This window comes from Prionailurus viverrinus, chromosome B3, assembly GCF_022837055.1.
Source record: "Prionailurus viverrinus isolate Anna chromosome B3, UM_Priviv_1.0, whole genome shotgun sequence".
NCBI lineage: Eukaryota > Metazoa > Chordata > Mammalia > Carnivora > Felidae > Prionailurus > Prionailurus viverrinus.
This window is the reverse complement of record NC_062566.1, coordinates 63,827,549-63,850,353: the sequence shown is the minus strand read 5'-3', so window position 1 is coordinate 63,850,353 and position 22,805 is coordinate 63,827,549. Positions and strand designations below refer to the sequence as shown.

The 22,805-nt window shown below is 39.4% G+C and overlaps 1 protein-coding gene across 2 annotated transcripts in view; it reads left to right on the top strand.

Moving 5' to 3' along the window:
* The window catches only part of FMN1 (formin 1), a 422,489-nt gene that overhangs the window by 326,636 nt on the left and 73,048 nt on the right, over positions 1 to 22,805 (top strand). For both annotated transcript variants that reach the window (XM_047863846.1, XM_047863848.1), the window contains one exon: positions 6,926 to 7,018. In XM_047863846.1, the coding sequence (XP_047719802.1) occupies positions 6,926 to 7,018 (93 nt within the window). The remainder of the gene's footprint in view (positions 1 to 6,925; positions 7,019 to 22,805) is intronic.

The window sequence follows — 22,805 nt, the reverse complement described above, 5'->3', positions numbered from 1 at the left end:
AGTACAGTCATGTACAATATGTTATCTATCTAGGCTTAGTAGTGTTTAAATATTTCAAATGGATAAAGAATATTGCAGATAGAATGTACTGTTCGATATACAAAGGATTTTTCAGGTACATTTCATTTAGTCCTCATGAAATTTTATGTATCAAGAAACTAAGAGAGGTATTAAATAATGTCCCCAGCCAATCAGTGGTATGGAAAACTAAGAAATAAATGTATCTTCAGATTAAGAGTAGTTCAAGGAAGAGGATATCCTAAAGTATTGATTGTTGCTGTGTGTGTGTGTGTGTGTGTGTGTGTGTGTGTGTGTGTGTGTATGGTAGATACACTCATATACATAAGCATTATTATGCCACAAGAATATACCAAAGCTTGGGTTGAATTTTTTTTAAGTTAGAAAATTCTTTTTTTTTTTTTAATGTTTATTTATTTGGAGAGAGAAAGAAAGAGAGCATGAGCAGGGAAGTCAGGGGGAAAGAGGGAGAGAGAGAGAGACAGAATCCCAAGCAGGCTCCATGCTGTCAGCACAGAGCCCGATGCAGGGCTCAATCCCATGAACTGTGAGATCATGACCTGAGCCAAGATCAAGAGGCAGATGCTTAACTGACTGAGCCACTCAGGTGCCCCTAAAAGTTAGCAAATTCTTTAAGTGTCTTGCCAGTACTTCTCTTAAGTCCAATTATTTATTTAATGGGTCTTTTATTTTTATAACATTTATTGGTACCTTTCTAAAACTAATGTGTTTGATTTCTCAATTACATGTGTATTTCAAACTTCAGATCCATGGTAACTGTTGAAACGGAAGACACAGTCACATCTAAGATTTGACGAATCATTCTACCTTGCAAAAATAAGCACAAAAAGAACATTCTTCACTTATCTGTATATTATGGTTTTAATTTAAGACTCAGAGTTTCTAATCGCTTTTTTAAAAAATGGCTTGAGATATAATCACATTTTCTATAATTCATCCACTTAAAATGTACTATATAATGATTTTTGGTGTATTCACAGCAGACCATCACCACAAACAATTTTAGAAAATTTCATTACCCCAAAAAAACCTCATACCCTTTAGCTATCACCTCCTCAGTCTCCCCCCTAGCCATAGGCAACCATCATCTACTTTTGGTCTCTCTAGATTTGCTTATTCACGACACTTCATATAAATGGAATTATACAATTTGTAGTTCTTTGTGATTTGCTTCCTTCACTCAGCATAATGCTCTCTCAATGGCTTTTGAGCCATAAACACTGTGCATGTACAGACACGAAAAAGCACTGGCATATGTGAATCCATCTGTGTGTCTACATTATTTCTGTGTTAACGAGATAACCCAGGTACCATGTATATGAGGCCTGTAGTTTCACTCCTAATACCCAGTTGCCCAGTCAAGTTTTTTGAGTACTCAGGATACAGATTATTTTTTCCTTTGGAGGAATACAGTCACTAAGAGGCATGATTTGGACGTAATAAATACATCAGTTGAATTTCCAAATCAAGGGTAATGAATGAAAACACCTTTGATTACATATAGGTTGTCCACACCAGAGTCATTAATGTACATTGGTTTGATTCAAGCCCAGAAATTTGACTTTAGGGGCTGTTTAGCAGAATGTGCCTGGCAATCCCCTACAGAATATAATCTATGTAGGTCTCTTCTAGAACATATTTTCTATTCCCCCTACCCAGGATTTCCTCTAATGCTACTTATCACTCACCATGCTAAGCCTTAAGATGCCCCCCGTATTTAGCATCAGAGCTCAGGAACTTGCAATAAGCACTTTTTATTTTAAGCTTTTATCATTTGTGTTTGACTTAAGTCAACCTGAAGCCTTCCTTCATGTAGTCTTCATGTAAGAAGTTTTTAAAAAATAGTATACTCTCTATTGTGCCTACCTTTAATAATCAAAGTTGAAAAATTCTTAATTTTTTACTAATTTTATGTATAATTTTCCCTTTCCATAGAAATCCCCAAAAGCTGTTTTTATTTTACCATTTTAATGCATTGGATTTAATGTAATTCCCTAGCCATTTCAGTTCAAGGCCAATACCATGAAAAAGAAGTGTAGGTTTATTGTGCTAATATTATGATTTTGATTTCTGAATTTTTTTTCTTTTTTTGTTTTTTTTTTTACTCTCTTTTGATAAAAGTGTGTTTGGGGGTAGAAAACTGAAAGTTCTGTGTGTGTGTGCGTGTGTGTGCGTGTGTGTGTATTTCATGTGGAAAACACTAGGAAGGACACTATACTGTGCTGGTATTGCTAAAAAGAGATACCAGAGTACAGTTATGTTAATACGGGAGGAAATAATTCACACTGTTTACAAGCAGTTCTAATTCCTAGAAACAATAATTGCTGTGTGCCCTACCCATTGTTGTTGGTGACCCATTCACTACAATGTCCGAGGGCCTAGATTTTAGTCTGGGTTTTTCACTAATACATCCTCAGTACCAAATATAAGTTGTGCATTTAGTTGACACACAAGGGGATATTTGGTGAACTGATGTATTTGTTGAATGAATTCCTTTGGGATAAACTACTTAACCTAGCATTCTATGCCCTTTATATCTGACTCTGATTTATATCTCTCATGTAAACCCTATTGATAAAATATTTGCTCTAGTCACAGTTCTGAATGTTGCTGCAACAATTCTCTATAATGGTCCTTGGAGCTTGGGACTTTTGGAAAGGATGGGGAATTTGTAAAACTGAGGGAGAAGTAAAACTGGCACAGAGCCATGGAGGGGGTGGAGTAGGAATTAGGTAAGCAGAGAATAGAGCCTTCCAGACTGAAAAAGCAGAGTCTGGATAAATCTCTCCTTTCCTCTAAAAATGTACTGTGACTCCTCTAAGCCCACAGATCCTTCAACTCAGACAAAGAAACATGTTCCATGTTCTCCTAAAAAATGCCCGTGGACGTTTGAGCAATTAGACATGTCTTAGGTTTTGATGAATTAATTATATGTAGGCCTTGCCTCTACAGTCTTGCAGCCTACCCATGCTTTTTAAAATGGTCCAACAGACCCACTGGTGTCTGGGTGGCTCAACTGGTTAAGCCTCCGACTTCAGCTCAGGTTATGACCTCATGGTTCATGAGTTCAAGCCCCACATTGCGCTCTCTGCTCTCAGCACAGAGTCTATTTCAAATCCTCTCTCTCTGCCTCTCCCCCATTCATTCTCTCTCTCAAAAATAAAAATAAACATTAAAAAAATTTTTTTAACAAATAAATAAATAAATAAATAAATAAAATGGCTCAACAAATTTTATTCCTTGTTCTTATGGGGCAAAAACAAAACAAAACAAAACAACAAAAAACAAGACAACCACCTTTGACCTTAACAGTCTAATATCTGAAATCTTAAAACATTCAAGGCCATATCCTTCACTGAAATGCTTCACAAGCACTCATCTTTTAAATGAGTTAAAATAACTCTGTCCATTTAGTGTCCATTATTCCCTTATGTTTTGCTTTTCAATATTTAATCTCTCTCTCATGACCATCACTTACTATCTAACTTCAGGAATCAATATATTTTTAATTCTGCCCCAAATTTAATAGATAACAAGAAAGAGAATGTAGGGTGACTTAGGCTTTAAACATTGGAAACGCTGGCTCGGCCTGTGGCTGAGGCAACCTTGGTGGTCTGGCGATATTGTGTACGCGCCCTCTGGTTGGACAATAAGCGACATTTGTGGATTTGTCAGTGACCTCTCCCCTTTGTGCACTGCCGGTCTCCGGTGTCATCATTAATTAATCTTCAGGTCTCCTATTTGTCTGCTGGAAAGCATCTCAGATAAGCCAAGTTAATAAGTGGGAGTGGGCGAGCTGCCTGGTCACTGGAACGTGCAACTGTGTGGGGACGGTCTGTGAGCTGGTCAGAGAGCACCCTTCTGCTCTGATCATGGAAAGAAGTTTGATTCTAACAGGTCACGTGGGAAGCTGGGCCAGTTGAGGTGCAGGGAGGACCTCCAAGCCCAGCCAGGGACCTGCTCTTCCGCGCTCTGGCTTCAGTTTCTGATTTCAGAACCTTGAGGCCCAGAGGCCTAGGGCTCTTGCTTCATACTTGCTTCATCTTTCTCAGGAGCTTCTTCAGGGAATTCTAACAGTGGGTGGTAGAACTTCAGCAAAGGAACAAAAATTATCATCCTTGTGCTCCTAACAGAGAGCATGTTTCTGTAAATCTGGTGCGTAGCATTTGTAGTCACTGATTATCGGCCATGACTCTCTTACCATTCTGGATGGGGCATGTTTCCCAACCAATTTTACTAAATCATAAAAATAAATAGTGTTTGTGAGGCCACTTGCCAGTGCCAGGCATTCTGCAAACCATCTTATATGCATCATCTCACTTAATTCTCATATCATGTCTGGGAGGGGGTCCCTGCTGTGCAGATGAGAGAACCAAGGCACAGCCCCCTGCCGAGCCCACGAAGGACTTGATCCAAGCACAAGCCCTTCACTATACCACTATATGGCCTCAAAATCTGAGCTGTTCCCTAGACCCCGTGAGCTCTATCACCACAGCCAGGACAAAGGAAGAGCCACAATGATCAATCTTTTTAATTCAGGGAGAAGTAGCGATTTTGCTTTTGTTATTGAAAAAGCAAGCTGTGCCTTTGGCTTTACTCTGGCTAGGGAGCAGTAACCTTGAAGAAATTATTGTCATGGTTTTAATTATGTCCTATTACTGAAGTACAGACATACCTTACCATATATTATCTGTGTTTATGAAAAATAGTTCTCTATAAATGGAATTGTTGGAATTTGGACATAATAGAGGGCTAAAGAATTTAAATTCTCCCAATTTATATTGTAAGAAATCCCACCTTTCTTTTCAATATGGCTACCCGTGCTCTCAAAATCGTAGCTGGATATCATCAGGAAAGTTTACGTGGCCATGAAAGTTCACTGAAAAATGTTGATTCTTGAAAGCAGACACCTTCCAAAGTGTTTCTGACCAATCTCCTGCTTATAGGTCTGCCCTCAGAACTAATCTGGAGGTACCACAAGACAGGTTACCTTGCTTATGTCTTATGCCATAAGGGAGTGGATGTTTGGGGGTGGGGAGAGTCTTTAGATGACACTGAGCCCTTTCAAATCAGCATGGAACAATCACAGTGTTTGCAGAGTGGAGACTGGGACCCTCGGTGCCAGAAAGAAAGGAAAGAAGGAAAAGATGAGGAGGTCATGCTGTACTCCTGGAAAGCCCACTCTGAGTCTGGGTCAGCATTGCTGATGTTTTTTTTTTTAATCTTCCTTCACATGAGAATGTAGTTAAGGGGCACCTGGGTGGCTCAGTTGGTTAAGCATCCAACTCTTGATCTCTGCTCAGTTCATGATTTCACTGTTTGTGAGATCGAACCCCATGTCGGGCTCTGCACTGACAGCATGGATCCTGCTTGGGATTCTCTCTCTCCCCCTCTCTCTGCCCGTTCCCTGCTTGCGTGCACTTGTGCGCACATGCACTCTCTATCTCTCTCCAAAAAAGAATAGAATGTAGTTAAGATGAGGAAATCATACACTTTGGCCACATCTGCATAGAACTCTCTGGAGAAGTTCTGGGACAAGTAAATGACACTTCCATGATGACTTCATAAGTATTAATATAAGTACACAAATAAATATAATGAATGGTAAAACATAAATACAGAAGATATTAGAGATACTTGAAGGATGCAAGAACTTTGGATTGGAAAGGGCTTTATACTGGTGGCAGCATGTCAGAGAGACGTTTTAGGATGAGTGGGACTTTGTCTATTGCAGTTATAAGTATGTATGACACTCCAGAAGAACGGATGGAGAACCACATGAATGTAGAGGTGGAACTGAGAATGTTGGCTGATAGGATTTGGAAGCAGAATTTTGGTTTGGTTGGTCAAATGTATGTGGAAATAGACCTGAAGGGTGCAGATGGTACCATGATGGAGAAGGCCCAGAGTTTGAATTTAATTAGCAACGAGCACCCATCCATGGTTTTATCTTGTCTTGCATCTTTTCCTCTTTGTTTTCAGTGGGCGAGTTTGCCTTATAATTCACACGGACCAAAGAAAACTTAACAAGCCTCAGAGTTAACCCTTGATCTTCTCTCCCTTAAAACAGAACAATAGAAAGATCATAACTTTCCACTATTCCCCATCTCAGCAAATAGTAGTCTTTACCACTGTGATGGTGAACTGTGGGTTAGTGGGGTTTCCATATGACCAAATCAGAACTGTCTAATTTGAGGGGATGTGATTATCCAAAAAGCTATCTATTATAAATGAAAGATTGTAGATTATAAATTATAAATCCATTTATAATTTCTATCTAAAGTGTGTCACATGTAAAACAATTTAACATGCATTAGTGGAATATTAATGGGAAGGGTAGGTGAATGAGAAGCATGAAAAGAGAGGGTCAGTCCTCCCTGACCTGGGCTTGCTTCTCATGCTGGGATGTGGGGGGGGGGGGGGGGGGGGGTTCCAGGCAACTTGGTTGCTTGGGAATTTCTGCAAAACCTATTTCAAGCTATACTTTTGGAGCACAAATCTGAAGAGGATAAGGGCCTTTAATTCCCTGGGAATTCAGTAGTTCTTGCCTGTCTTTTTTTTTTTTTTTTTTTTTTTTTTTTTTTTGAGAGATCAAAAGCGCAATACTTTACCTGTCCGAGTCAGGTTTTTCTGCATCTCTAAAAGGAAAGTTGAAGGTGGTGCATTTCTTTGTTGCTGAAGAAAGGTGTGGAGTAAGGTGACTATTTTTATTTGTTTGTGTTGCTTCTGGTTTTGTTTTCATTTTTTTTTTTTTTTTGCCCTGGAATTTGCTTAAACAGTGATTGATAAGGATTTTGCACAGTTAATACCAAAGAGCATAGCACAGAGCATAAGCTCAGCAAGTACATGTTCTTCAAGAAATCTAATTCCCAACTTTTCTTCACAGCAAGTGAGAAACAGATGATGGTGGTGTGCAGGGAGTCACCGAAGGAGTATCTCCAGCCTTTCAAGGACAAACTAGAAGAGTTCTTCCAGAAAGGTAGGGAACTGCATCAGCTACACATCCATGAATCTCTGAAACATCTGCCATTCCCTGGACCTTTCTCTGAGGCCCACGGCCCATCGCATCCCTGCTGACCACTAGCAGCTCCAGTGACTAGAGCCAGTCCATCTTCCTTCCTCCCTCTATCTACTCAGTGTAGATAGAATTGGTCTGCTACTTTTTTTTCCCAGTGTTTATTATTTGAGAGAGAGAGAGAGAGAGAGAGAGAGCGCAAGCAGGGGAGGGGCAGAGAGAGAGGGAGACACAGAATCAGAAGCAGGCTCCAGGCTCTGAGCTGCCAGCACAGAGCCTGATGCAGGGCTCGAACTCACTAACTGCGAGATCATGACCTGAGCCGAAGTCGGCCACTTAACCAACTGAGCCACCCAGATGCCCCTGTTCTGCTACTTTTATATCACCTTTCAAACCCTTTTTAATATGTTAAATCCTTTAATGTTACTCCTGTTGTTGTAAACTTCTTGAGGGAAGACGTTTTCTTTGTCTCTTCATGGAGCCCAAGGGAATCCTCAGTACATGTTACCTGCTGAATGACATACAGTCAAGGCTTATGCAGTCATGCCTTTCAGATTTTCAGTCAGCCTGAACAAGCAGCTGGTGATTATCTCCCTAGGTTTATCAGTGTAGCATCTTAAAAACTTGTGTTGTATTTTTTTAATGTCTTTTTGAGAGAGAGAGAGAGGAAGAGAGAACACACATGTGCAAGTGAGTGTGGTTGGGGGGAGGGCAGAGAGAGAAAGAGAGAGAGAGAATCCCAAGCAGGCTCCACATTGTCACTGCAGAGCCCGATGCAGGGCTTGATCCCCAGACTGTGACATAATGACCTGAGCCAAAATCAAAAGTCAGACACTTTACTGACTGAGCCACCCATGTGCCCTTTTTGTTGTATTTTTATTCCTTTTCAGAATGGAAAATTGGGGCCAAATGAATGACACACATGAAGTCACTTGGCCCTCATCAACCTTTTGGGATTAGTAGATCGAAGTCATAGGCATGAGACTACTTATTTAGTGCATTTATGCACTTATTTAGAAATCTTACTAAGTTATGTTCCTTCCTCCGTGATTTTGGCAGGGGTAGAGAACTTTGGTTGATCTCTATTAGTGAATGTAGAAGTTTAATGCCTTGTGGATATTTCCTTTTCAATTTTTTTCAAATCCAGCTTATGATGTGAATCATAATATAAGTGTGGGGCACAAACTTGCAGTTATGAAGCAAGTTAAGTCATGGGAATGTATTGTACAGCATGGGGACTATAGTTAATAATACTGTATTGTATATTTTAAAGTTGCTAAGAGAGTAGATCTTAAAAGTTCTCATCAGAAGAAGAAAAGTGTTGTAACTATGTATGGTGATGGATATTAACTAGACGTATTGTGATGATCCTTTTGCAGTATATACATAAATGATTGTGTTGTATCTCTGAAACTAATATGTTATGTGTCAATTATATCAGTAAAAAAGCATGGGGTAATTAGAGGGAGCTTTTGTCTTTGCTAGAAAGTCAGAGGAAATACATGCAGGAAGCTCTAGGGATGTATCAACATGCTCTTTCTAGTTGTTAATAAGGCCCCGTGATACCACACCATCAACAAAAGACCATTTAAGCAGGGTGAATCCAGAAAGTATGGCCAAACCACCTTGGGAATTGGCAGGAAAATTCTCAGTCCATGAGTCAGAGAAACTCTGTTCCAGCTGTTCCTTTGGTGCAGAGATCATTGTTCCCTCCTCCTTGGTGAGGGCTTGTTTGTGTGGAAGCAGAAGTCAGGAGTTGTCTCTTGGCCACTGCTGAACCTCTTATATGATGGAAGTGATATTATCAGACAAAGTACCATCTTAAGAGCAAAGAGTGATACCACCCCTTATGTGTTATGTGACTAAAATTAGGTGTATTTTATATGTGAGTTATCACAGTAGATACATTGCTTTAGTATTATGCCATATAAATATAACCTAAATGGCCTGAAGAAAAAGCATGAAGCGTTTCCTTTTTGCTGACCCCCAATTAATAACTTCTGCTTTTGAAATATGTAGAATTAACTTGAAATGAGGCTCATATGTTGTTAGATTCTGTTTTTATTTTTAATTGTTATTCTAAATCTGGAAAATTCTGCAGTGTGTATATTTAGGTATTATCAGCCTATATGTTACAATGGCTTTATACTCCTTTCTGTTGGAACTAGCTAGTATCTTAAAACTTATATCGTGAATTCCATTTTTTGTTGTTGGAAAAATAGAGAATACAAGTAGATTTAGAGCCTTGAAAATCTTTAGTGCCTTAGAAAGGGAATTTGCAAATTACTGTCTGGAGGTGTATGTTAGCCTCTTCTCTGTTAAGTTTCTTCCGGTCTGTTCTGAAAGAGGAAATTGAGTTGAGGCAAACTGAACCTTATGTCAGTGACGCAAGAGTGTGGCAACAGTAAGATGTTCTAGAAAAACTCTAGAGCAACCCTGGCTGCACACTAGAATCACCTGGGAGAGATTTGTAGACATTCCGATACCCAGGCCAAACTCCAAACCTACCATCAGCATCTCTGGGGGTGGGCCCAGGCATTAGCATTATTGATTTACTTTCCAGATGATGCCAGTGTGTAGCCCAGGTTGAGAACCTCCATTGTCCAGCTTAGGTCACCCTTCACACCACACCATTCCGTGTGTCTTCGACGATGTTTATTCAGTCAGGGGCACCTGGCTGGCTCAGTCGGTGAAGCACGACTCCTACTCTGAATGTTGTGAGTTCAAGCCCCACGTTGGGCATCGAGCCTACTTAAAACAAAACAAAACGTGTTTATTCAGGAGCCTGCTGTACATCACTCACTCCTTGTTCCTCTCTCAGGGACTGTCTTACTGGGAAAAGATCTGCCACTGAATAAAGGAGTCAGTGCCCCTTGAACCAACATAGTGAAAGGAAGATGGGAAGGACATTAGGAATAACCTCAAATCACATTTAAAACAAAAACAGCTAAAACAAAGCACAAAGAGAATTTAAAGGAAAGCTGTCGTTTATATAGAATTTTAAAATATAAAAATAAAATGTAATATTGTAGGAACCTTAAACATTCCCAATATTGTGTGGTGAAAAGAGCCCCTGTTGAAATAGCCTGTTACTGTTATGACGTAGCTGAGTTGGTCAAACATCAGTCTAGAATTGTACTCTCCAATATAAATGGCAGGCACCAGCCACATGAAGCTGTTGGGCAATTGCAATGTGGCTGATCCAATTTGAGATGTGCTCCAAGTGTACAAGAGCAGATTTTGACGACTTACTATAAGAAAACACAAAATATTTCATTTCTGATATTTTTATATTGATTACATGGTAAAATAATATTTTGAAAATATTGGGTTAAAAATAAGATATTATTAACATTAATTTGCCTGTTTCTTTTCATTTTTAAGCATGGCTACTAGAAAACTGAAAATGATATCTGTGGTTCACAATATATTTCCATGGGCCAGCTAGTCTAGACACAAGGCCCTTAGCCTTTCTCATTTCATTCCTTCACTCCCCTTTTGAAGTTCTTGCTCTGCTTGAAGCCTGGGTTCCTGGAATGCAGTTTCAGGAGCAAGCCCCTCCCCACTTTTGCTCAGGTCCTGGCCATTGTTTGGCTCAGGTGGGGGCGGATGCTTAACTGAAGGATATGGCAGCCTGCCAGTTCATCAGGCTGTTCCTCTGTGGTTCAGCAGGCAGGGCTCTGCCATGTTGCAGAATATACAAGTGGAATATCTCTTGGCTACCATGGGGTTCTAAATAGCAGTAACTTTTTTATGTAGATGTTTCAGTGATTGGTAGAAAACGTGGGGTTTTCCTTCCACCATAAACATGCAGTATTTATCCTGGGTAACCGAATTTTTATGACAGTTATACATCTTTAAGTGTACTATCTCATGTAATACGCCATTCATTGTAAGAAACACCATTATTACAAGTACTACTAAGAATGAAAAATTGTTGACAGTTAAACCACGATGTGTCATAGATTATAAGATGTGCCCTGAAAGCATGTGCTAAAATATGAAAATTCCATCAAGTTTGAAGTTGACGTAGTATGGTACTATAATTAGGCAAACAGACTCAGAGAGGAGCAAGGTCTAACACTTCCAGGTAACTCAGGGGAGGGTTTCAACAAAGATGTTTTTGTTTGGGGCGGGGGGGGGGGAGGCAAAGATAGTGATAATGATGGTAACAACAGTGGATGATAGTTAGCCTTTGCAGTGTGCCAGACACTCTGGGGAGAGAAGCTCTCCTTTCTTTTTTAGGCCTCATGACTACCCTCTGGAATAAGCACTGTTATCACTCTGTGGTACAGATGAGGAAGTAGAGGATTAGGAATTCTCAGCAGATAGGTTGTGAAGGGCATTCCAGGCAGAGGATGGAAAGACATGATATATTTGGGCAATGGCAAGAGACTTGCTGTGGCGAGATCACAGGGCATATGGGAAGAACACAAGACCAAAAAGGAGAGGAGGGTCCCAATATGACTTGCTAAACAATCTGAACTTTATCTTAAAGGCAACATGGAGCCTTTGGAAAGTGGTATGTATGGGAGTGATACAGTCACACTGGGTTTGTTTTGATTTGGTGCATGGGATCCTTTTACTTTGTGCTGTCAAGAAATACATTATAAGCAAGAGCAACATGAAGAAGAGTTGGAGTAGTAAAAGATAGGGAAGTAGTCTATCAAGTTATTCCACAGTAGGCCAGGCAAATGACGGTAAGAGCAAAAGCGACCACAGAAAAGTAATGAAGGAAGGGACATATTTCTAAAGCTTTTAGGAGTTATAGGACTAGATGACCCATTGGAAGTACAAAAACAAGAGAGACAGATCATTCCCCTTTTTCTTGCTTGGATTAACTGGCTTGATACCAATAAGGAGAACCAGATTGGGGTGGAAAACAATGCAGTACATTTTGAACACGTTCATTTGACACATGCAAGAGACACATGCCGGTGGAGATTTTGGGTTCATGAGAGAGCACTGGATGGGACGGGAGAGGGTGGAAGTTCAAGTCATAGGAATGAATGAAAAAGCCCAAAGAAAGGGTATAAGATGAGAAAGAAGTTCCTGTGGTATCAGAGTATCTAAGTACAGGATATAATAACCACAATTGAGAAAAGATACTTCCATACTTTCATAATATCTGAGTATTTGGCAGACAAGCCAATTTTCTATTAGGAGTCTTATCACTCATAAAGCCTTAAGCAATTGAGTTCTTTATTCCTGAGAAATCACCCATGTGTGATGACTCAGTTGATTCATGGTTACACTGATTTTTTATATGAGCTTCAATTCAGTTCTTATAACACTCATGATGATTTAATTTTTCTTTTGTAAATCATATCCTATTGCCACACTCAAGTGGAGATGATGTGTTTGCCCTTGTGTCATCTTTCGCTTCTCAAAATGCCCTTAAGTAGTATGACTTGACAAAATTGTGGTACTTATTCTTAACTAACTTCATTTCCTGTGTAGAATAGAAAGTAACTTTAATGGCACCATTTTTCAGAGTTGCAATCTCCATAGTATCAAGCCTTTTCCCTTACATGGTTTTGCTTTTCCACAGTAGGCTCTTGTTGATTCCAATTTACAGCTCAGTTCAGAGTAACCTTGTGCAGGCATTATTTGAGCTCATGTTTTCCCACCCTCAGATCAAACATAGTCATAATGATATGGCCTTCAAAAATGTGATGCTCACATTAAAAGTCCCCATAAACATGGCAGGGATCCTGTAATTGAAAGAAGGCGCAGAGCAACTGATTAGATCCTAGGTATAGATCTTGTAGGTGGTCTTTGCATGCTGTTAAATTGGTCATTTGTATTTATAGCTTCGGCAGGGAGGGCTGGAACCTAACCTGGTGCTAAGACTAGCCGTCTCCCACACTTGGCCCTATCTCATTCTCCATTAGTTTCAGCTGGCATCCATGAATGGAACCAAATCGAAATGAATCTTAATGAGCTGTGCCAGTCCTACTTTATCACACTATCCTCCAAAGTTCTTTGACCAGCTGAGATTAGAGATATTCTTAATGTCAAGACACTTATCTAGTAATAAGGAAATATATACATTTACAAAAAACTAAGAAACAAATAAAACAACTCTGATTGCCCACATTGAATGCAAAAAGAATCATTTAAATAGATGATCTGGTTCTATTTACTTTCTCATCCTAACATAATGGAGCCTCAGCCTGGCCCATGATAGGTGTTAATAATTATTGTGGAATTAATGAAGGAGCAGCCTGAATCTTGTAAAGTGCCTGGAGGCTATTTTTCCCCCTCTGTGAGTTTCCTGTTTAAATTCTTTCAGAACTGGTAAATCATAGCAGAATCTGGTGAGATGCACTTTTGGTCTATAATGCACATCTGTGGTCAAACCTCCTGGGTATCAAAACATCTTTCTCCCTCACAAATATGCATGTAATCCATTCTTAATAAATACTTAGATTAGATTGATAAGGTCCATTACTGAACCTCAAACCATAGACTAAAATCAGGTTCTTAGGTAATCTCTTCAACCCCCAGAATACTCAAGCATCAAGCTTACAGAGAACAGAAAGAACCAGTAATCTGGACAGTGTGACCTGTGAGAAGAAATAATTCTTACATCCTCTACAGTATTGTGTTGTAGAAGGAAGAACTATGGCCAGGAGAAAGCACACTACTCTGTTGGGCCAAATCAAGTTCTTGTACACCTCACTATTCAAACAAAACAAAACAAAACAAACCAGCGAGGCTGGCTCCAAATAACATCAAATGGTCAAGAATTAAGATTGTTGTGATTTCTGGGTCACCACAGTAACACAGCAGTAATCTTCAGAAAATGGAGCGACTATTTTATCAAAGGTTTTATTAAGTAGACTCTTTCCTGAAAGGGTTAGTTTGAATCAGTTTGTTTTGTTTGGTTTTGTTTTTTCCCAGAAATTTCTGCAAAGAGCACAATCCCTCCCCCCACCCCCCCCGCCCCACCAAGTTAGCTTCTCTCTCCCTCTCTCCACTTCTTCCTCCCTCTCTTTGCTCCCTCTCCCCTCTCTTGTTCTTTCCCTCCCTACTGACCACCCCCCCCCCTTTATATCTTTAACTTACTTCATTTTTCTTTTCTGGCCAAACATCCAATAAGTTGTCTTTCCAATAACTCTAGTTCTCTTTTTCTTTCCCTTTATTTCCAGTGAAAATTTTGCAACAAGAGGAAAAATAACTAAATTAATTGTGTGTGTGTATAATACTAATATAAATTTCTGGAAAACATTGTACCCACCTACCCAGCCCCCCCCCAAAGAAAGAAAACTACAGACCAATTTCACTGTAGTTTTAAATGTTTAAATACAACAATACATTTTATGGTCAAATGGAGTTTATTTCCACAATGTAAAGATGATATGATATTGGGAAGTCTGTTAACATAATTCATCACTGTTAATCTCTCTAACAAGAAAACTCATATGGTCATCTCTTTAAAAGGCACTGGCCAAAATTCAACATCCGTTCTCCATTTAAAGCTCAATAAAACATTAACATATGCTTCCTTATTATAATGAAAATTAATACGTGTCAGCCTCAGATTTGCAGCTCCTATCACACACAAAAGATCAGTCTACACAATATATAAGAGCTCCTAGATGTTGAGAAACAAGACCAATATTCAGTACAAAGGCCAATAATGTGAACAGTGGCCGAAACTGCTCTTCAAACATGTGAAAAGATGCTGTTCTCAAAATAAATACAAAAGAAATCCCATTGAAACTCCATTCTTTCTAAGATTGGCAAAGTTATAACAGTTTGGTAGCAAACTCTGTTGGCAGTGCAGTGCAGTAAACCCCTGTTCTCTATTGCTTGTGAAAGTGGAAATTGTTACACTCCATATAGAGGTCTATTTAGCAGTGTCTATGAAAGCTACATATGCACGTGTCTTTTGACTTGTCAGTTCTACTTCTCACTACATACCCTCAGATGTTTACACATGCAAAGTGATTTATGTGCCATGCTACTTATTCAGACATTGTTTGTAGCAGCAAAAGATTGGTAACGATCTCAATGACCATCAGTAATGAAATTGTCAAATTATAGTACTTCCATATGGAAGTATGGAATACTAAGCATCTGCTTTAAAAAATAATGAGGAAATGTTGTATCTATTGTCATGGAAGAATCTCTAAGGTATATTTTAAGTGGAAAACAAGGGTCAGAAGAGTAGGAATATTACCATTATTAATAATAAAAATGGATACTAAACAAAAATCTCTGAGGACACATAGGAAACTAATCTTAGGGGCCGATATTTAGCTGATTCTTACCATCTCAACCATGCAGGTAATCTGTGCTGTTTAGTGGGCACCCAGGCTATTGTGAAATATTTAAAATATTACCCCTAAAAATGACCAGACAGGTTCATTGCTGTAGTGGATAGAAAAAAGATGGGTGAGGTTCAGATATGGCACACAGACTCTTCATAAATCTTCTAATCATTGTGTACCTCTTCAAAACAATTAAACAACTATTTAAAAAAAAAAACACTTTCTATGGTACTTTGGTACTTACATTTTTTTCTTTCAAGATTGTCTCCCCTTTCAGGCTTTTCCCATTGTGGTACCAGTTGGGGTCCCTTAGCCTGCTGAACCTAGCCCTTCATGTACAATTTCCAAGGAATTAGGAATTAAATGCTCTCATTCACAGCCTCTTTCCCTCCTCTGAGGGCTGAACTGGACCACTTAGAAGGAAATTTGAGGACATTTTTTTGTGTTTTCCTTCTCTCATGAAAGGACAGCCAGATCTATGAGCTAGTACCTTGGCTTTCTTTCCTAATGCTCTCATACACACACACACACACACACACACACACACACACACACACACACACACACACACACACACTAAAGTCCCTCAAGTTCTTTCTTCTGGACTTAAACTGCCTTTACTCATTTTGCTCATGGTTCTGCCATGCTCTTGTGATAGCTCTAACTGAAATGTCCATGAGAGGCCCTTGGCTTTCTTTCCTAATGCTCTCATACACACACACACACACACACACACACACACACACACACACACACTAAAGTCCCTCAAGTTCTTTCTTCTGGACTTAAACTGCCTTTACTCATTTTGCTCATGGTTCTGCCATGCTCTTGTGATAGCTCTAACTGAAATGTCCATGAGAGGCCTCTTTGCTTGAATATGTAGAGCATTTTACTTTTCCCTCATCTTTTGGTCCCTGTTTCCATAGTCTTGTTCTCCATTTCACCTGGGTCATCTTAGCTCACCATGACTTTGGATGAACTGTTTCCTGAGCATACAGGGTGAGAGTATAGGAGCCTACATTTCAAATTACCCTGACTCAGGCCTGCAGGGGAGGACCAGTTTTCATTCATTTATAATTAAGATGATTTTAGAATCTGACCTCGTCTATGGATGTATGTATTTTAAGCCTTACCTGTAATTTTTGAAAGAGAGGTTTTGTCTGCTGTTTGTAAACAGTGTCTCAGAACTACATGCAAGTGGAAGAGAGATGGTAGTGGTTTGGGTTGGAGGGAAAGGTAGGGTAAGTATTATTAACTCTTACTGGGTCTTCTCTAGAGCCCAGATATTTAGACAGATGTGCACATGCGTGCACGCATATGCCCACCGCAACAGCTCCAAACCTATGAGACCAAGCTGCTTTGGTGGAACAGGGACTATACCTTAACAACTATACCTTTACAACTTTGAGTAAAGCTTTTAACCATGTAGGTAGTAAAGTATTACTAGTGCCCACCTCATGATGGTATTTTTGGTGTTGATGTAATCCCTTCATTTCCCTTCATCATGGCAGACTCCAAGATCCTTTAAGATTCTGGAGCTACAAGCCCCTGTTTGATGAGTAGAAACATCCCCAGGTAGAAGAAGGGCATGAAGCCAAGTGAGCCGGCCTCTTGCTAGGTATAGACCTTCTTGCCTACTTGTGAATTCCCTTTGCATATTTCATTGGCTTGTTTTGGAAAAACTAGAAATAGACTAACTTGTGTTCCCTAGAACGAGGGTTTTAGGAACTTCTGAAGTCTTATACTTTTTTTTTTTAAGTCTTATTCTTGATACGAAGCCATAATCACAATATTTAATCTTCCAATCATGACTACATGTACACCTTTTGATTAAAAAGGGGTTTTTTGTTTAAATTTTCTGAATATAACAGAAAGAGCATCGTGTATGAAGTTAGAAGACCTGTGTCTGAACCCTGACTTTACCACTTAACTTTCCTGTGTGATGTTGGACAGGCTTGTAATTTTCTTTGAGTCTTTTTCTTCTTATCTGTAAAATGGGAATGGTAGTGTCTGCTGTATAGTATCATTATGAAGATTAAATAAGACAACATCATATGACTATAGAGCATCAATAAATACGTTATTTTTAGAGCATAATTATTATCCCGCCCCTGCCTTCTGTGAGAAACACCAGTTGGTTGAAAATTTCCCTCAAGTCTTCCAACTCCCTCAAGGGAGTTGGAAGGATGCTTCTTGACTTCAAAGGTTGAAGCACAGCGCTTCATTTAATCTCTGCAGTAGCTCTTTGAAGTTGATTTTGTTTTTACCAACTTTTCAGATAAGGAACCTGTGAGCATTTCAGTAACTTACTCAAGGTCAGTGTGATCTCAGTCTCAATGTTGGTACTATGCTGTCCTAATAACCCAGAAGAGCACCTATTTTATCTGTGTCCCAAGACCCTTGTGGGTAACTAGAAATTACTGTTTTCTCTCAGCATCAAAATGAGAAAAATAGGAGAGTAGCTGACTTGCCTGCCATAGCATAACCCCCAGGGACTCCTGTTCCTGGAGTCCGGATAGAAGCCCTCCTTCTACCTTCCCTAGCAGTAACAAGAAGGGTCATCTGTGCTTTGGAAAGAATTGTGGTGACAAGTAGTTAAGTATTTTCTGGAGTCAGTATTGAGATCTGCATTCTTGCATAATAGTTGTTTTCATGATAAATTGCTTCATGTAATTGTTGGCACCACCACCACTTCCTCTTTGGATTCTTGACAACTATCAGCAAGGTTTTAATCAGTGATTGATTGCAGTTGCCATCACATGGGTTCTCTTCGAATCACTCAGTTATTGTCTTCTTTATGCTGGAAGAACTTGACACCTATACTGCCTTCTGGGAATTGTTTTGCAGAATACATATTATATAATATGTGATTTTGCAGATAATGTACAACTCTGGAAAGATCTCTTCATTCTTTCAAATAATACAGGTCTGTTTCTTCTTCTGCTGAGTCACTTTTGCTGTAAAAGAATTGTGGCAGCACTAGTAGGAGTCCAGAACTGAATGATATAATGTGTGTGGAGCATTCAGCACAGAGCCTGGCAGTCTATATTGTCAGCACCTGCTGCTACTGTTATGTTCTCATTTTATCGTATGATATCACAAGATATCATTTTATCTCAATCTTATCAGATGGTTCCGAGAGTGGAGCTCAGAAAGTCCATCACAAAAGTGTTACTTTCTCAGTGGTGTGAATACCTGCAGTTCTGAATTCAAAAGGCAAGTAATAATTCCAGTGAAAAGTCTTAAGTACTAGAAGGAAAACCATCTTGTCCATCTCCTCTAAAAGTATGCCAAAAGCAGTGGTTTGCTACAGGATTGTATTCTTTCACCATTAGAATATTTTTAAGTCTAATTATAATTTCTGTAGTTACATCTTAATAATGGAAAGTATTTCCATAATTCCATTAAAGATGGCATGCCTTGTGGAGCTCATGTCATGGCTACCCAAATCAACAATATTACCACCTAGTGGCCACTGAGTTAAACTGCAAACATATGATCCTTGAGACCCACAAAGTCCAAGCGCCTCGTCTCAGAGGCTAAAAGTGATTGGAGATGACAGTAAACACCACTAGCGTAAATGATTTTATCTTTGATAACTGTTAATTACCAGAACATTCAACTCTGTTTTATAGCATATGAGACTTTGAAAGGCTGCAAGCTGAGGCTAGAGAATGTGATCATTTTTTAATCCTTTTATTAATCTTTTGAATTGAGAAGAAATATACCTACCTTTCTCTACCAGTTTTTATATTCAAGTTTTGGTTGATTTCTACTATTTTTTCTTCTGAAAATGAAAAATTTGCATTTGAGTAGATCATCATTGTTTTCAACAGGGATAGAGAAGGTTTTTTTTTTTTCCCACTGTAGGAAATACACGGTATCAGTTCATATCCTTTCGTAAATTTGGCAGAACTTAAGTGCTTAGCTTCTTGAAGTGCCGATCCTTGACAGCACATCCTTTCTCCACTTCTGAGTCTGCAACCAGGACCTTTGTTATTTACCACTTCCCCTCTCCCCCTAGCATCTACGAACTTGTTGACATTCAAATTGTTCATTGAAAGGAACAAACCATCTGCCTACTGAGCTGTCTCACCATCCCATTTCCTTGCTGAAATAAATGAAAGGTGGAATAGTCATAATAATTGTAGGGAAGTGTAATATATTCAAGTAGGTAATGTAGGAATCCACTAAAATATCTGAATTGCTATTCTTCCCAGGAAGGCACTATTCTTCCCTTAAAATATTCCCTTCGGTTTCACGATTCTAGGATTAAGCCTAATTGCTAACATAATATATGTGCGTGATCATCTGCTTTCTTAAACTTAAGCTTCCTCTGGCATTGGTTCCCAGTTTATAGTCATGGCTGTGGCATTAATTGTAATTGGTCTGAGCTTCATGTGGGGAAACGGGTTCCAACATGTTGACAGCAATTACTGGAGCTAGATAGTCCTGGGTAAGATTCAAGGGATGGGTTTTGCATCTCTTTCAAATTATTTTCTTATTGTTTCTGTTGTAGTCTCCCAGGAGACTAGTGAAGAGAGGGCTGGCTTTAGAATTACACAAACCTGAATTTAAATCTCTTCCCTAACTATCTGACCTCGGGAAAACTTACTTCATCCAAACAAGACTGAGTTCTCGCATCTCAAAGACAGAGGTGATAACACCAGTACTATATAAGGTTACTGTGAGAATCAAATCAGGTAGCATACATCAGCCATCTAGTACAATATCCACCATAGTCATATGCGTAAATACTTGTTCTCTGCCTTCCCTTAACCCTCTCCTTATGTTCCTTTGTGCTTTGCTGTGACTTTGATTTCTTAAGCAAAGCCAGATTTAGTTTCATCTAAGGTACTTTGTGGACCATGGGTCCTGCTTTTACCACACTAGCACAGATACAGCTGTTCAAACTGTTCATTAAATATTAAGACCTTCTTATGTCCTAGACACTGTGGTACTTGATATTGGTAGAAGGATGAGCAAGATGAGCCCAACCTTGCCTCTGGAATTTATATTTGCTAGTGGAGATGATAGCCTGTTGGCATTAGGAATCTATAGGGCATATTCTGGTTATCTCTTGCTATATAACCAACCGCCTCAACACTTAGTAGCTTAAATCGACAATTTATTACTATCTCCCACAGTTCTGTGGGTTGCCTAGACTGAACTGAGTGGTTCTTGTTCTGGGTTTACATGAGGTTGGAGCCAGAAGGTGACTTTGCAATCAGCAGATGACTTCTTCATGCACACGTCTGGATCCTGGGCTGGGGTGGGTGGCACAGGTGGAGATTGGCTGGATCCTATGTAATGTCTGAATCCACGTAACCCCTCCACATGGCTTGGGCTTCCTCATAGCATGGTGACCTAAGGGTAGTTAGACTACTTACAGAATTGCTAGCTCTGTCCAGGGAAAATGTTGCAAGAAAAGGGAAGCAGAAACTACCAATCCTCCTAAAGTCTAGGGATAAGACATCGTGTCACTTTAGGTCGAAGAAGTTACAAGCTGGCCCAGTTTCAAGGAAATAGACCAATAGACTCCACATGCTAGTGGAGAACAGTGCTGTATACAAGGAAGGAAAAAAGTGATGGTGGCCATCCTGGAGGCCATTATGTTTAATGGAGGCCAAGCTACCATTATGTTTAATTGATTGTTCCTCAGTTTCATGTCCTTGATGTCTAGACTCTCAACTAGTAGATCCTGGCTTTTATTTGACTTAGTCTATCAGGATTTGCAAAGCTGACCATTAGCACTTGCCCTAAGAAAAGGCATCATTGTCTTCTTTAGAGGTCAGATAAATAGCAAAATATAGATGTGTTTGCTCTGGTCCTCATGACTTGTTCAAGATAGATGAGGTTTCCAGGGAATGAGGTTTTGTCATTCTCCTCAATATCCCTCTAAAGAAACCTCCTTAATTTCTGTGTTACTACATGGGAAGAAGTAAACAGCCTCATAGACAGTAGCCTCACAAACCCACCTTAACATATGACTCACATGTTACATGCCTATTTTAGCACATGAAAACCATCACCATCGGCCAGGATGTATTTCCTGGAAGTCAATATAAAGTCCCATTTGCTACAATGTCTATTCCACTTTTTTTGATATTTTTCTCCTTGGAGTTGGAGCCCTAACAAATCAATCCTCTGAGAACTCAACATTTTGTGCATTTGACATGTTGAAGACTCTCCTCCTTCCTTCTCCCAGGGACAAATGGCATTGAACCTACTCTCCTGGGCACTTTCCTGCAACCTTATCATCATCCTATTTTAAATATGGTTCAGTGCATTGAAAAACCATAAAGCCCAAAAGTCACTTGCTTTTCCAACACAAGCATAAGAAAGAAGAGAATGTTTGAGCTGCCATATTCTTATTGTCAGTATAAATGCTCACTTTAAGGTGTGGATTTAACTATTTTTATACCTCTCAAAGAAATAACTTATCAGAAAATGGACACAATTGGGAATGTGGGTGTCTCCTTTCCCATACTCTTGCCCTCTTGTTCACTCTAAAGCCCAGTGGTAAGTTCTTCCTGCCTTTCTAATGGATCAGGATTTGCTTTCTGGTCCCTCAGTGGTTAGTGATGCTCGCTCTGACACAGCTGAAGATTGAGTGGTACTCTCCTGCCAGAAAAGCATTTGCTGGCATATTATAATCTTATATGAATCCATAGAGTTGAGTTTGGTCCCAGGAGTGTAAAGAATGTTTTAAAGATTCATGAAGACTGTTCTTAGCTACAGCAGACAATATGGTCAAGTGAGATGAGGATATGTCCTTTGTACTTGTATGAGTTCTTGTTGTGCTTGTCAAGGTTGTTGTAGCTGACAGTCTTATCTATATGACCTACTGAATAACAGAGAAAATACTGCACTATGCATAGATAGGCTTTAAAATTCTTTCTGATAGAGCTGGAGCTGAGGGAGTGGCTGATGGAATGTATAGATTTAAGAGTCACTTATAAATCACACTGAGAATAGGGGCGCCTGGGTGGCTCAGTTGGTTAAGCATCCACCTCCAGCTCAGGTCATGATCTCTCAGTTTGTGAGTTTGAACCCCACGCATTGGACTCTGTGCTGACAGCTCAGGGCCTGAAGCCTGCTTCAGATTCTGTGTCTCCCTCGCTCTGTGTCCCTCCCCTGCTTGTACTCTGTCTCATTCTCTCTCAAAGATGAATAAACATTAAAAAAAAAAAAAGTGAATCACACTGAAAATACTAGTTCTTTCAATTGCTAGTTTATCTACCAGTTCTGTTTGTGAAAATATAGGTAAGAAGCCAGAATTTGGAATTTAAATGAAAGCTCTTAAGTTTTTATTACATCTTCCAGGTGGATCAATTTGAAACTCTACCTACCTTAATTTAAAATAATGACATTGTTTCCTTGGATTTATGTAACCTCTCCTCCAGTGCTCCAGGGGCACACTACATGTACTTTGAGATTAAAATACCGTATATGTGTCTATATTTAGAGAG